General features: G+C 36.8%; 1 protein-coding gene across 1 annotated transcript in view; it reads left to right on the top strand.

Moving 5' to 3' along the window:
- The window catches only part of RET (ret proto-oncogene), a 35,319-nt gene extending 31,368 nt beyond the window's left edge, over positions 1–3,951 (top strand). Inside the window, exons 17-19 of the mRNA XM_009998130.1 lie at positions 711–848; positions 2,755–2,854; positions 3,652–3,951. Coding sequence (XP_009996432.1) covers positions 711–848; positions 2,755–2,854; positions 3,652–3,831 — 418 coding nt within the window. The 3' untranslated portion in view covers positions 3,832–3,951. The remainder of the gene's footprint in view (positions 1–710; positions 849–2,754; positions 2,855–3,651) is intronic.
- The last annotated feature ends 12,698 nt before the right edge of the window (positions 3,952–16,649 follow it).

Below are 16,649 nucleotides of genomic sequence, written 5' to 3'. Positions count from 1 at the left end.
TCTGTTCCTTTCATAAAACAGTTTCTTCTGTCTTTTGCTCTATGTTAAACAACATTTTAGGCAGTTGGCATTTTTGGAATAAATTTTTTCCTCTTTTTTTCATCACATCTGAGAAGAAAATAGTTAAGTCCTGATCACTGAAACAGCCCAACAGACCATGTTAAATTGAAGGTGCTGCTTATGACTGAAATAAATGGATTGTGCCTATAAAGAAACACCACCTCTCACTCAAGACAGCAAACCAGTCCCTTGGCAACTGGCTGAGGCAGCTGGTGTAACTTCAGACAATTATTTCTGAAGTAGTAGGGGCTAATGAGGAGGTTAGACTCCCTTTGTAGCCAAGAGAAAAAAAAGAGGCACCTCCAGGATCACTGTATAGAAGACTAACAAGCCTTTGGGCTGAGTCACCATGGCAAGGATTCTCTCTCTCTCATGTCAGGAGAAGGGGGGACTACCCAGGATACAATTGACTTTTGTCAATGGACAAAGGAAGGGCTCGCCTTATCACTGCTGTCAGTTGCAAATCTTTTTAATGAACAGTATTTGGGAAGAAGGGTGGCCCTGTTTGCATCTGCGTGGCCCTTCTAGCTCAGCAATTTCTTGAATTTGGTTGGGTTCTCAAAACACTAGTAAGAGATTTGTTGAGTGAAAGCCACACTGTGCTCCTGAAACCTACCACTCTAAATATAAATTAATTTTGTCTTTTTCAGATGGTCATTTGGAGTTTTGCTATGGGAGATTGTAACTTTGGGAGGCAATCCCTACCCAGGTATTGCTCCTGAAAGACTCTTTAACCTCCTGAAAACAGGCTATAGAATGGAGAGACCAGAAAACTGCAGTGAAGAAATGTAAGTAGTTCTCAATCTGTTTAAACTCATAAAACATCTCTTAAATATTTTTTTTTAATAGGTTTAAATAAATGCCACCTAAATACTATTCTGTAAATCACAGAGGTATAATCAAAATATATAGGGCTTAAAAGAACATAGTGAAATTAGTGAACAATAAAGTACAGGGCAAGAATTGCCAACACAATGCTTACTGCTGCATCCAAAATATTTGTAGGATATCAAATAACACACTTGTCAAAGAATGAGATGAGTTTGAGTATTCAAAACTTTTAAATGCGGTGGGAGGAGGAGAATTTCATAAAATGCAGTGGCAGCTAAAATATTTTTTAAAAAGTTACATTGCGTTTCTTCCAATGAGATGGATGTTCCATCCACAGTCACCGTCTATTTGTAGTCCTGGCATTACCTTGGAGAAAGGATACCTTGACCTAGAAATCTATACCCTAGAAAAGACAAGCTTTCTTTGATTTGATGAGCCTGTGGCAGGTTTTTTTTCTTTTTGGAGACATTTCATATTTCATTAGCTGATTTATTAAAACACTCTCAATATGAAATACCTTCTCTCTATGGTTCTTCCATAGTATTTGAAGATAAAGCATGATTTTATGTTTAGCCTGCAGATCTGATCATGCTTAGCTGTGATTTTTCTTTAAGTTACCAGGCTATAAGCAGTATGACGTCCATATGAAGGATGCTTTCGCCATATCCAGGCTGAGAAAATACAGTATAATTAACATGCTATAAAAATACATGGAGTATAACTATAAATTTACCATTTTAATTAATATTTTTAATACTATATACAGGGAAAAAACATCAACAGTTTCTGAATTTAGGGCAGGGTAAAAGTTTACAAGTGTCGCTGGTAAATATCCTCTAGCGAATACTCAATACTTAAATTCTTTTCATCTCAATAGGGCGTTAGGCTTCATTCCTCAAACATGTTTTATCACTGATCATGTCTTGATTTGTTTGATTTTATTATTTTTTTTTAATTCAGGTCACATAATTGTTTTCTGACTGGTTTAGATTTCTTCTGTTTTACTCAGAATTTTTTCTGACAGCCTTTGAGTTCACTTTAAGGACCATTTTTCTTAATTGCATTCTCTGCTTTATCCACACAAGTAAGAGAGGGGTCATGGAGAAGGGCAAAAAATGCAATGCTTTTCAATAGCTTGCTGTTGTTCTTGTAGCCAACTATTTCCACAACTACTTTTTGACTAGGTCACTTAGTCCTGAAAAGACTTGAGCTAGAAAAATAACATGAATGATACAGGTGGGAGAATTACACATCCAGAACTTGGCCAATTTTTGTCAGATACTCACTCAGCTATAATTCTGCTCCCTTTTGTTCCCAAGGTGTATGCTATAAAAGGTGGTTAAAGACAATAATCGGAATAATAATAGTAGTGATCAAAACAATGTTAGTTTGTGCAAACATTCTTAGGTTAGGCTTCACTTTTCTTCCAAGTTTTTACAGAACCTTTTCAGAATGTAAACAGTTTAAGAATAAAATTCAACTTTAAGATACAACAGCAGAGTTTTCCAGGTTGAGATGCACATCACTGATGACATACACATTTCTTCAAAGTCATATGCAAACAAAATCAATTAGAAATTTGGCATGTTGCCTGCATATGATCAAAGAAACCTAAGACTACAGTCCATAAAGGACAGCCAAGTGCACCATCCTTTAAACTCATAGAGACTCATGAAAATAAAAGCTCATTCTTGCAAATGTCACTTGTTGATGTAAGGGAATGTTTAACAGAACACAAAAATATTGCTGTCCTGGTGGATAGCCTTCATGCCACAGTTCAACTTCAGTTCCACATGTCATTTGAGCAGAAGCATAAGCCACTTCTAACAACTTTTTTTTTTTTCACCTTGTGGTGGATCACAGGTACAACCTGATGTTGCGCTGTTGGAAGCAAGAACCTGATAAAAGACCAACGTTTGCTGAGATCAGCAAGGAACTAGAGAAAATGATGGTGAAGAGTAGGGTAAGTATGGGAAAACATGACTTTTGTAAAGTTTTTGTGATCGTCTGATTTTGCAGATGTTTGCAGACATAAAAGAAAAGTAACTTTTCATAAAATTTTGAAGCATTTAATTATCTAGTTTCCTCCAAATGCAACCAGCTTTCTGGAAGCACTACTACTTCATATAGTGGCTTTGGTGATGTCAATCCTAAATGTAGATGAGTTACACTTAATCTGTCTAGCTTCCTTAAATAAAATAAAATTACTGTGAAAAGTTACTCCTAAATTGCACCCCTGAGTAAATAACCAAAGGAAGCCTAGAAGTAGAAAAATGGAGCATTTCCTTGAATCTGATTTAGTTACATGATGATAGCAACAGAGATATGAAAGCTCATTCTGAGTTACTTTAAAACTGTTATAATCCTATATAGGCTTTCTTTGAAAGAATTGATGCTCAGGCAGGTCTAAAAATAAGTCCAACTTGCCTATATTTAGAAAATGTTTATTTGTGCATAAACACATAGTTATTTCTTTTCAAATCTACTAGTTATACTAATTAACTTCTTGGTTATCTTACTGATGTGCAGAATTAAGCAAGGGAAATGTTATGTCTCTCCCATGTCTAGTGCTCTGGCAAATCAGATCCTTCCAGCGATGCCATGGTTGCAAAAAGGGGGAGTCTACTCACGTGGTACTATCAAAAGACAAATGCAGTGAGCTCTGTGGTTACTTGTGAACAGATGCCTGTTTAGCCTTTATACCCAACCACCAGCACTGCCATGTGTTTTAACCCAGCTTCTTCTGTGTTCGCTTCTTAGGACTACTTAGATCTTGCAGCTTCCACACCTTCCGATTCCTTACTTTATGATGATGGGCTTTCAGAAGAGGAGACACCACTCGTGGACTGTAATAATGCTCCCCTCCCTCGAGCCCTCCCTTCCACATGGATTGAAAACAAACTCTATGGTAGAATTTCACATGCATTTACTAGATTCTAGCAACACAAAAAAAAAAAAAAAAAAAATTTCTTCTGCACTGTTCTCAGACTCTGTAACCCAATTACAGTGTTTCTTGTCTGAATGAAGCCAGTCAAAGTTTGCTTGGAAGCTTCTTTTGGGTTTTTATGTTTGTTTGTTTTTTCTTTTGGTAAATGTCAAAGTTTGCATCAGGATCAGCCCTTAGTCATTTTGCAGCTGTGTTTAAAATAAAAATTTTTAAAAGGATGTGAAAATAAGTAAAATTACTAGATATCATAGAGTAAAAAAAAAAACACCAAAAACTGTCAGGGAAGTATTCTCAGGGGAAATATTAAATGCTAATGAGTATCTAATTCAACTATCCTGTTGGGGGGGAATAGGAACATTTAAAGTATGTTAGATTCTGCACCTCTAATTTAAGCAATAGACTTTTTTTTCTTAGCGTCTTTTGCCATAGCTCAATGATAGGACCCATCTGCAAGATTTTTCATTTGTCAAGATGCATTTCTAAATTTCAGCTGGTGTTAATGCATTCTGAATCCATAAGCTGAAATGTCTATTTAATGTATCATAGAATGAAACCAGAGTATTATATACAGAAGGTAGAAATACTGTATATAAGTATTATATACAGAGTAAATGAACATGTAAAGTCATTTGAAAATTGAATTAACAATGAGCATTTTGAAATACACTCAAATGTTTTCACGTCCTTTGATTTATTATTAAAATGTCAGTACTAAACCTTGATTGAATGATGTAGCAAGTGTTTTTAAAAAGAACATATGCTTTCATATTGTGATGGTGAGATGGACAGTAAAAATGGTTCTTGCCAAAACTCCTACATTTTGTCTCCTGATTAAATATTCTACATATTGTTAGATATTTACTAACACCACAGATAGTTTTTTCATTCTTAAGCAGTATGACTTTTGAAAAGTTGGATCTTTTAAAAGTTGCCATTAATACATGGCTTTCGTTCTATTTTTGATCTATACCCTAGCTATCATTTTCTCCAGTAGGTTCCCCTAACTCATGTTCACTTTGGGGTATTTAGTGCCTAGATTGTTAAAAGAATGCAGTAACAGAAAAAGTTGCCACCAAGGTTGATGGCAGATGCTGAATGCTTAATAAGCAACAAAATAAGATTTCTGTTTCTGAAAATCTTTACCCTGGTATGGTTCTCTGCATGTACAGCTGGGTCAACATGGTGCTAAGCACTCTGCTTCCATTTTGATGATCACTTGTGCCTAAACACAGAAGCAATTTCCAGGGACTCAATGCAAATAATTACATGCCTAAAATACACATTTAAATGCTAAATCACAAGAGTGCTCAGGACTTTGTTGGGCTTCACTCAGTTGTACTGCTGGGTTTTCCTAAAACTAAGCAGGGGATCCCTGGTGAGGGTGTAAGAATATCCCCAAGCCCTCACTGAAGCCAAAGGAAAGGCACCCATTTAAGTAAATGGAAATACTCTCAGTCATAGGAATGGACTTTGGATCCTGTCCCAAATAGGTTTATTAATTCTTGGAGCACTTCCTGTACAGCAAGAACTTCCTCTTGCAAAGCAATATATTACTACATAGTTGTTAAAAAAGAAAATTACGGAAAGTTGGAGCGTCATCAGAAGAAAAATTATTAGCTTTTTATTATGCACAGGTGCATGCCTGCATGCCCACAGTTTTTTCATCAGGAAAGCACTTTATTTTTCAGGGTTTTTGCCTACAACTGAATTTGTGCTTCAGGGATTTTGAAACATCATTTATATTAATTGATTTGGGACAAAATCCAGTGGACTGGCTTAAAATATTGAAGGGAGTTTTGCCAAGGGCCTTACTGTCTGCACATGAAGTTATGGTTCTTCAGTGCAGAAAAAATTATCTGTTTTCATTTTTAGGCATGTCATACCCGAACTGGCCTGAGGAGAGCCCCGTTCCACTCACAAGATTCGATGGCACTAACTCTGTGTTTTCAAGATATGCAAATGATAGTGTATATGCTAACTGGATGGTTTCACACTCAGCGGCAAAATTTATGGACAAGTTTGATAGCTAAAATTTTCTTTGTGAAAGGTAATGCATTCCTGAGGGGAACAAAGAATGGGAAGTCCATTGGCTCATTCTTTGTACAATCAACAACCTATCTCTTTAAATTGGCAAACCCTTTTATTGGTAGTATCTGAAGTGTTTTTTTCATGCTGAAGTCACGGTGGTTTCCCCTTTCAAAAACATATCAGGCTGGGTAAGAGTTGTAGTTCCTGTACTTCTTTCTAGATTGCCATTTTGCATATGGTTCCACTTGGCAGCCTCTTAACTGCAAATGGCCTCGCGCTTCATTCTTACTGTTTCATAGAGTAACCATCCTGTGTTTCAGCTTTCTTGGATGGGAAAATGTACTTGGAACTGCTACTTTTATAGTGGCTGTTAGCATACAACCACTTGGTCTAAGCAGGAAGCACAAACAATATATGGAAGGGAGGGGGGAAATAGGCTCCCAACTTACTGAACTTGCTATCCAATGAGAAGTGTTACAACGATGCTGGCACTAACAAAGCCTCTATCTTGGTGTGGAAGCAAACACGAAGTAACTCAATAGAGGCTTGAGATTCAACATTTGAAGTCTTGTAAAATGTATTGTCTTAATGAGAAAAGAGTTTAATTAGCCTCAACTTCTCTTACTTTTAGCACAATGGAGATAAATTTGATACAAGATAAGCTGTACAGACTGATGGCAATCAAGGGTATTCATCTAACACTATTTACTTTCCACCACCTCCATCTTACTAGTATTAAAGCATAGAGTCTTGTACAATCATAATTCCTCTGATGAGTTCAGAATAGACTGTACAGCATTTGAGATTGAATTCAAGTAGAGAGATTTTGTTTGCAGTCATGTTCAATGGGTTGGAGTCCTCCTCTCTGCTCCATATTGGGTACACTGCCGTGCACAGGACACTGCCACAACATAGCTTAAAATAAACTTATTAGCTTGGAAGTCATGAGTCAACAACACTTGCACAGAAACATTGGTCTAAAACTCTACTGTTCATGAGCTATACAAGGAAAATGTCATTGGAATTTGTTCAGGTGAAGTATAAGTTGTGCTTACACCACTTGGTATTTGGGAGAATGATCTGACTGCGGGTCATGTGTTCTATGTGCAAGAGTAAATGATCAGGACTGAGTTTGTCTTTATTTGTAATCTAATAGGGTTAAAGGTAACTTTTCCTTTGCTACAGATGTTGGGATGTAAATCCCGAGTGATTCATTGTTAGCGTTGTGATGGTTATTCTGAATAATCCAGTTCTACCAAAGCTTGCTCCTGTCACTTACAATCCAATCGAGCTGTTTTCAGATCTTGTTTTGTGTATCAACTTTATGTTTCCATTAAAGTCTGTGATTTCAGAAACCGGTGAGTCATACTGCCAAAACCCAAACACTTCACTTTCACTTCTTGAGAAGTGGGACATAGAGTGCTGTGTTGGAATTTAAACACCTTTACTGTAGAATATCATACTTGATCCTGTCCTGGTTCCAAACACAAGCAGCGTGACTTTTTCTTTGTGCAGACATTTGCCGTGTTGTGTAATGCTTACGTACAGTAAACAGAGCTGTATATACAGATGGGGTTCAGTTGTGGTCATCTTCACTGGCATGACACAACTGTGAGAAAGCATATTTTGAAAATAAATGGTACTGAAAATTAAGCCCATTATATGGGCCTTTTTTTTTTTTTTTATTGAGAGATCTATGGGAAAACAATAGAAAAATGGCAGTTGTGGTACAGTCCTATTCCTGTACTGCATCTCTGTAAATGGGAATTCTTTATTTGACAAAAGGCATCAAGATTTTTGGGTTTGTTTTTTGGTTTTTTTTTTCTTCTTAAATTCAGAATTTCTTTTTATCAGCTATCTTCAGCAACAGCATTGAACTGGGACATGTGAAGCACCCAGTTTCTAACCTGAAAGACCCTGCAACAACATTGCTATACAGTAGGTGAGTGGGATAGTAAGTGATGCTGAAATAACAAGTGGATGCAGACATTACTGTGTATTTTAGACTTCCAGGTGAGTTAATATTGTTTCAGTCATTAATTTTTGTGAAAATTTTCTCTAATAGTTTTTGTCAGCTATGTTAACAGACATAGATTCTGCATATAAAATACATACACGATTCATAATTGTAGTTACCATTACCTGTAGTAAGTGGAGCTGATTCTTAACAAGTGTTTTCCTAATCCAACGATTTTTTACTCCCTTCTGGCTCATGAATGTTGGTAAGAAATAGGTTACGTTCAAGCACTCGTAATATAAAAGCTGCTGATGTCTTCTGTGTATGCTATTTTTGTAAATATTTCCCTTGAAGTGTTTCCTATTTGTTCTGTGTTGCTGCCATTCAGAATGGTGACAATTCTTGTTTCAGTTCCCCATTAGAGAGTAAATGTACTTCCCATGTGCGAGAAAAAGTGATACTGCAGATGATTATTTCCATCGGTGCCAGAAATGCTTATGCACTTGGCTGCTCCGAGGAAAGTGGATTCGAAGGGAATAAATGTACAGGTTGGAGAGAATATTCCCAAAAATTTTTGCCAGCCTTTTCTAAGTATCAGCAGAGATGACGTGATGCACCTGGTCTGTGTTTTGAGTTGTGACAGATGAGGCAGAGTGAATCTCATGTGTCCCTTTAGTCATTACAGCAGCACAAGGAAGTAATAATAATAATAACAATAATAATAATAATTTCTACAAACTTTTCCAGGGGTATGATACTCAGAAAATCTGCTGTGAGGTTGCAGATTTTAATCTGCAGACTTTAGCCTGTTTTATACATCACAGACAGTTTTAAAAATCCTGTCCCATGAATATGAGGTACACAGCATTTAAGTCATGTGGTTTCATCTACAGTTTGTGATGGAAAATGTGAATAATTTTCTATGGTACACTCAACTGGACCTGTTTTACATTCTTAAAAGCATACAGTAAAAGCAAGTTTTTATTCCTTGATGTGTTGTAATCATTTTATGAATAATACAAGCCTCAAAATATATCTAAAAAGGATATTTCTACTGAGACTTTTAAATTATTTTTTTTAATTACTTATAATTTGGAAATTCTCTGTTTCTAGAAGTCTTATCTCTCTCATTGCAGCTGCAATGGTAAATTTGTAACAGAATACTAGAGCTTACATTCAACAGCTCCTAGGAAGCACCAAGTAACATTCCCCATAAACAAGGTGCAGATTGTCCACAGTGAGATGAATGGTTTGACATTTTCAGCCTAAGCTATCTTTCTGAAAAAGAACCCTGTGATTCCATAAAGATGAATAAATGTACGTAAAATCCTAGTAAGAAAAATCAAGTAGCTTCTCTGAAGTTAGTGGGATAATTCATTAATAAATTATTCCTAATAATTTGCTGGATTAAAATCAAATATCCCAATTGTCTGCTAGCAAAAGTACAGAAGATATTATAAAAATATAGTAGTAATAGCCTAGGTTTACCCATGCCTAGCACAATATTGTAACTCTTTTAGAAAAGAGAATGAAAGAAACCTGTTCATCTCCAAGGTAGTTAAGAAAATAAGTAAATCAATGACAATGTAATGCTTGTTGTCATTAGGTAAGAGACTGAGGGTTTGATTCTGTCTGTGCTGATAGAAGCAAATTTTTTACCTTGCCATGAGAAAAGCTTTCCATTTAATCAGCTAAGCACAAAAGTTTGTAGAAGTTCAACCCATTACAGTGATAGGAAGTATTGTGCATATTTTGAGTAAATAGTGCTGTTTGCAGAAGGTGTTTAGTTTGGGGGTTTTGTATTGGCTCCCAAATATAAAAATGCATTGGGTTTTTATAAAGCAATCAGCTTTGACCTAAGTCAGCTCCTTGATAAACCTTTGCTGATGTTAATGGAGAGAAACTACAGAAAATGGGCAAATCTTGACTTAAAATATCAATATAAGAAGATGCTTATTTTAGCATAATATTGATGTAGTGGAAAGAACAACTAGTTGATGGTTAGAATTACTGAGTATGTCTGCACATAGATAGAAGACTTTAAAATGTGAGCAGGGTGTGTAGCTACAACCAGTCACTGTTGCCACTGAGGCTGTAGTTCAGGGGCAGGTCCAATCAGCTTGGCACCTGCAGAAGCTATGTGGGATGTTAGGGTTAACCCAGAATTTTGTGCATATTTCCTCTGGTATTTACAAGATTATACATAAAGCATAAAGTTAGAGACTTAGGGAAAAGAAAAAACCAAAACCAACAAACTGATATATCAGCTTCATTTTATCACCCTGTCTGCAAGAATCTGGTATTAATAGACCCAGATATTAGATTATTTCTTAACTTCAGAAATGTGTTGGCATATCCCAAAAGAGAAATAGAGGTTCCCTACTGGAAAGCATGACCAATGTAGTTGGGCTAGTTTTTCATGCATTTCATCATCTTTTCTAGGAGGAAGACAAAAGAGAATTCAAGTCAACACATCTAGGGTCTTAGTTTTAGAATTATGTTTGCAAAATAGCTTATTATTGAATACTGCAGGGAGATATGATTGCAACAGTTTTGGCAACGCTGGTGCCAAAAGTAGTCATGGAGTTACTACATACCACACTAGCCCTACATCTGTGGGATGAGTTAACAGATGACTCCAAAGAGCAGGTTAGTGTGATCTCTCTTCTTTGCTATGATGCCACTATTTCCTTACTCCCCATTTGATCTCATCTAGATAGGAACACAGATTTCCCCCCAGGAGACTTTTCCATATGCTGAAGTCTACAGGGACAGAAAGATTTGAGCTGGTCAGAAGGGGACCTGTTCCTCTATTCATATTCTGCACTCTTGAAGCTTCTCAAGGGACAAGTTACTGACCTGACAGAACTGGCAGTAGACAAATGTCCCGTCTCCCAGGCACAGGCCACGCAGAAGGTACCACATGAGGGTTGCAGAGAGGCTCGCCCGCAAGCGCAGGTACAGTCTCATATTCACAAACCCTGCAGTGTAACAAATCTTTGTCTTATGCTGGTAGACATCTAATTTAGAACAACTTAAGAAACTTTGGAATGCCAAACTTGGATTTTTTAGCCCATGATATAGCCACAGTAGGAATTTAGATCTGGAGATAAACGTTGAAGTTTCCAGTCTGAATTTAGTGTGTTCTGCAAGTCACACAAGCACTTGTTAAAGCCTTTATATAATTTTTCAGCTGTTTGGGGCATTCCCTCCTGACATGAACATAGTTGAAAGAGTTTGATGTGAGCAGTGATTTTCATTTGTGACATGCCATTTTCATTGCTCTCTGCCAAGGCAATTTCCTGTCTGAATTTACTGTGCTTAAGGATGGAAATATTTTACATTTTTTAAATAAAACTAAATCAAATTAACATCTACTGTAAGAATTTGGATTGCTGAGAAGCTCGCCTGCCTATATTTAGGGAAATTTTAAAGTTATTTGGAGTAAAAAAAAATACAATTCTAATTCTTCCAGATTTTCTGAAGAAATAAGCTATAGCCCAATGAAAATCAATGAAACTGTATGATACACTCGATCCTACTTGTTTACCAAAGTGCTACCAATAACAAGAATAGTGTCCATTTATTCAAAACTGTTTCACAAAAAAGGAGGAGATTTGGAGTGACTTCCATTACAACCTTACATCTGTTGGGAAGGAAAATGCCAAAAGGGTGGAATACCCAGTAAAGAGAATGGCTGATACCATAGATGAGGAGGATGCCTGAGAGGGCTGTTCTCATTCCTTCAGAAAGATGGCAACAGGTTCATCTTCTTAAGATCTTTGCAAAGTTTGAAAGATCACTGTAAAGACTGAGATGAGGAAAAAGTCTGGTGATGTACAGGAGATAAATACCAGATTTGTAGTGTATTTTTTAAAAAATGTGTATGCAGCTTCAGAAATCAGCCAGCAAGAAGCAAGCAGAGTTCGCTGCTCTCAAGATAGTTTTTGTCAGGTCAGGCCCATCAGTGATGGATTTGGCAGCAAAAAACAAGAATGATTCTTTTTGCTACAGCATATAAATAATTGAGATTTTAGCCTTAAGTCAGGATATCATTCAAACACTGAACTGTTTTCCCTGTGCAGAGAGGCTTTCTGAACAGTAGCTTGGTCCTGACATGGCAAATAGAAAGGCATTTAAGTTTATGCCGATTATAAGGATTTTTATTTTAAAACAGGACAGCTGGAGTCTCACCCAGTGTTGCTCTTCCAGGATAATTTGTTAAAGTGAACTGTGGAAGTTTATTAAATACCAAGCAGAAAGAGATTATGTGGGTTGTTTTAAAAACACTACTGAGACTATTTTAATTTCTACTGAAAGACATTACCGTTTTTACATGCAGAAGGATAAAGTAAGCAGACTAATTAAATTGCAACAAGTTGTTATCAGAGACAACTTTTTAACAAACCAAATAATGCTTACTAATTCATTTTGACTTGCTTAACCAGGTCTCCATTATGGTTTACTAATGTTATCAAATGTGAAATGAATTTTTTTAAGTGCTAGACCTTAGACTAGAGATGACTTTTAATAGTTACCATTTCAAGTGATAGTCATATATTTATTAGGCAACATGTAACAGAACACTGTTCCTGGTATTAGACCTTGAAATCCAGTATTATTAATAGTACATACTATCTTTATTGCTATAAAAGGCACCCAACATACAGTAAAGACCTTGCCGCACAGTATCTGAAGGTGGCTCAGGGTAGCAGAGGGAGAAGGCACAGCACTGTACCTTGCATATTTTCCCTATAATCCACATTACAACAGAAAGCACACAAAAATCAATCCCCTCAGCAATTAAGCAGCACAGCCTTATGTGTCACATGTAAACAAGAGTGTCTAGTTAATCTGGATACTAGAAATAAATTAAAAACTGAGATTAGAGCTTTAGCCTACTTGCTTATCCCCCAGTGGTCCCTGTCCCCAGCACTCCAACTACTGTGCTGTGGCTCCCTCTGCAGCAGGGAGGGGGCTGCTGGCCTGGCCAGCTGGGGCAGAAAGTTGGGCTAGTTCATGCTGAACTGCTGCTGGCAGTTAACTGTCTTGGGCAAGGATGCCTTCTGGCACCACCTCATCTTTCCAGAACCCCAGCCTTGCTGGGTTTTTCCCATTTCCCCAGATAGCCTCTGTGCAGCAGCAGAAGTGAGGGCCATCCTCATGGCCAGCTCTGCCCCACGTCCCGTTACCAGCTGAAGGATGGTGGTTGTGTCCACATTAAACTCCATCAACTCCACACATGCCACGTGTTTAGCCCAGGTCTCACCAAACCTTACAGCCAGGCTGCACCAGTTGCACCTATCAAGCAGCAGGCTTGTGACCAAGATCAAAACTGCATGATGTGCCCCACACAAACATACACAAAATAATCAGCAGCTTGTTACCAGTCACAGGTTTAAGATTATTTTTTTTTTCACCTGCAGATGACATGACCAGATTTTAGAAACCGGTCTGCATTTGGAATTACGGTCCCCGATTTTTGAGTACACTTCAGTAGCTTTGACACAGCCTGCACACACTTTTTAAGATGCTTGCATTGCATAAACAGTCAATTTTGAAAACTTCTATCTCTGATCTTATCCTGTCATCGGTAAGATTTCATGTTTTTAAAATAGCACAAATTTTTGCTTGTCTAGCACAGTTGAAAAACTGGTAACTGAGATTCTTGAAATTTAAATTAAAGAGAAAAAAAGGAATGTGTGTGTGTGTGTATATAAATATATATATATATATATAACATACCCATTCAATTCCTTCTAGTAAGTACTTCTAAGCCTGATATTCCTTAATTTAAATGGGGCACAGACTGCCAGATCAGGTCTTTGTCATTCTAGTTCTAAATATAGGAGCAGGAAAGGAGAAGCAGGAACAATTTTTCCTTGCTCTTCAGGAGAAGTGGGAACAAATTCAAATGAATTTCAAAGCCTACTCAGCTGTCCTATGATTGAATTTCTAATAGAAAATCCTGCTTTGAATTAATTTGATTTGGAGCTCCATTTTATAACAGATGTGAGCCATTGCAAGATTCATATTAGCAAAGCTGTTTTTTAACAAAGATAATATAGAACAATTGTTACAAGTCAAAAATGAAAGATCTTGTGAGATGATGAGGAAGGTAGTGCAGTGACATTTGATCCTGACTTTACAAATCAGTTCATCTTTACCAATTGTTTTTTAATGATAATAGTGAAGTCTCAACAAACATGCTTTGAACACATTTCTCAAAATCAGCTGCTGTTTTTATGAACCACAGCAACAGATGCTGATTTCCATGAAAATCTAAACACAGCATTTTTAACTGCTCAATTGAGGTCTGGTATTTTTTTTTTCTTGTTGCCTGCTGATACTCAGTGGTAGCCAGCAGAGTTCCCTCTTGACGGGCAGTGTATATCCTACCTACCCCTAGCCCGCTCTGTTTCAACACAGCAAGAATTTTTAAGTCCTTGATAGTAAACTACTAATAATAAAATCAAAGTTGTAATATGATTTTATTATTATTTCTGTGTCATTTTATGGAAGAAATAGTTTACAAATAAGGAAAATGTACTTAAAAATATAGTAACGATGACTACACAATGACTAGAATAACTTATCTTTATAGAATCATAGAGTCATTTTGGTTGGAAAAGACCTTTAAGATCATCAAATCCAACCATTAACCTAACTCTAGCATCTGGTGCCAAGCCATGTCCCTGAACACCACATCTACATGTTTTATGAACTAACTGACTGGAGTTTGAACTCAAAGACTTTTTCTGAGTAGTTACAGACAAGCCTATAGCTAACACTGGCAAAAAAAACCCCACCCAAACTGGAGTGGAATAGATATTGCCAAAAATAGGCCAGCACAGTACAGACAATGAACAGATGAGAAGTTCCTTTGCCTCTGGCCCTGTATGTTGTTAGCAAACTAACTATTTGCTAATCTGTCAGCATGGATGATCACCTCTGTATTGTGCCTCCCTTCAGCTTTGCCTTTATTATGTGTGGAAGGTGCTGGTGTTTTTTTTCACTGCTGGACAGGCCCAGTGGGTACAACAGATTATGCAGTAAGGCATATTAAATACGGATATACTGAATATTTTGTAGAAAACATGAAGCATCATGGATTATGGAAGCCAAAATATTTTCCTCTATAAGGAAACTATATTTAATGTAGATATTTATCTGAATAACTTGAGCACAAGGTTTTCAAAGCACAAAAAGGAGCCCAACCTGATAACTGACCAAAAGGCCTTGGTAATTTATACTGTTATCTTCTCAGATAAGAAGTGCTCATGAAAGATTGTCCAGCTTAAATCTCATATATATAACGACCTAACGTATTTCTCTTTTTGCATCCTAGACAGTGAAATCTACAGTTTAGAAAGTAATTTAATAGGCTTGATGTTGAATATATTACTTTATAGTTTTATCAGGATACTATTCTGCAAAACTTGAGAAGAAAAACAACCCAAAAAATGTCATTTTGGAATGTTTTGCATGATACTGAATCCTCTAGTCAAAGGTCTAATTTGTTTTCCATTCTAGGTATAGAATAGGGCTGCTTGAACTTTTTCAGAGCTGTTTTATCACCAATATATTTGTGAAAAAATTGTCTTCTCCTTTTAGAAAAATGCCTAAAGCAATTCTTGGTATCATTAGACAGAAGCTATATAGCAAAGGTGTCTTGCAATAGTCAGAAAAAGCCAAATTCAGAATTCCAGCACTACATACATGGATTACGTTTCATACATGTTGCTACTGGCTAGTCTGGTGTGATACCCTGGTGCAGTTGCAAGTGAGTAGTGGAATCCTGGGCATCTGACCTGTAGTGCCAGTCAAAAAAAAAAAGGCCATGTGGCCAGAAAAATGATGAGCTACAACTGCAGAATACTGCCTGCTTCTCCCATCTGGAGCAGGGACCAGAGCCTGGGCACTTAGCACAGCTCCCTGCAATTCCCCTTCTGCCTTCCCATTCCTCTGCGGCACAAAGTGACGTCCTTAACTACTTGTACAGTAATGACTCTGGGAGCCACTTGCTACCATCAAAGAGCTCAGCAAACACTCATTGCTAACAGTGACTATATATTGATTTAAATCCTAACAATTCTGATATATCCTTCCATATAATTTTCCAAATGTCAGTACCATTGATAAACTAAAATATAGCAATTCAAATACAATACAAGTGGAGTATTTTGTCATCAGGGGAAAGCTTTTTAATATAGTGAGGTAATTAAATCCTACTTAATTTATATCTATGATTGTATTGATTATCTTTTCCAGTAAGGAACATAATCTATTTTCATTAATGAGTATAAAAATTACTGAGTCTGCTTTAATGTACAAAAGGAGTCTATATGAATTTAAAGTCAGTGATACAGTCTGTACAGGCCATTTTCCAAGGGAAATCTCTGAAAGGAAGTAATTTAGCAACTATGATTCTAAAACAGCAGGAAAAAAACATCTATAGCAGTTAATTTCCCAGACATTACATAAATTATATGCTTCTGGGTCCAAAATTTAGTACATTATAATACCAACAAATTAGTACTTAGTGATACCGAACCACTACATAAATAAATGTAGTTCTTCAGCATTCAGATCTAGAGGCCAAAAGCTGAAGCATTACCCAGATCAAAATGCTGCAAGAAAGCAAAATAAAGGAACAGGAACAATAAATAGAGGATGATCGCTGCTTGGCAAGAGTTGCTCTGACATGTTGATACAAAGTAAGTTTATGTATGCACTGTCTCTCCTAAACCTATTATAAATAAAAATGTTATTTCAGCCCCTAAAGCAGGTAAGTAAAATATCGTGACCTTCTGAGCACATTTGATA

The sequence above is a fragment of the Chaetura pelagica genome, unplaced genomic scaffold, assembly GCF_000747805.2.
Source record: "Chaetura pelagica isolate M959 unplaced genomic scaffold, ChaPel_1.0 scaffold205, whole genome shotgun sequence".
NCBI lineage: Eukaryota > Metazoa > Chordata > Aves > Apodiformes > Apodidae > Chaetura > Chaetura pelagica.
The sequence above is the reverse complement of the archived record's forward strand: the minus strand, read 5'-3'. Positions and strand labels throughout refer to the sequence as shown.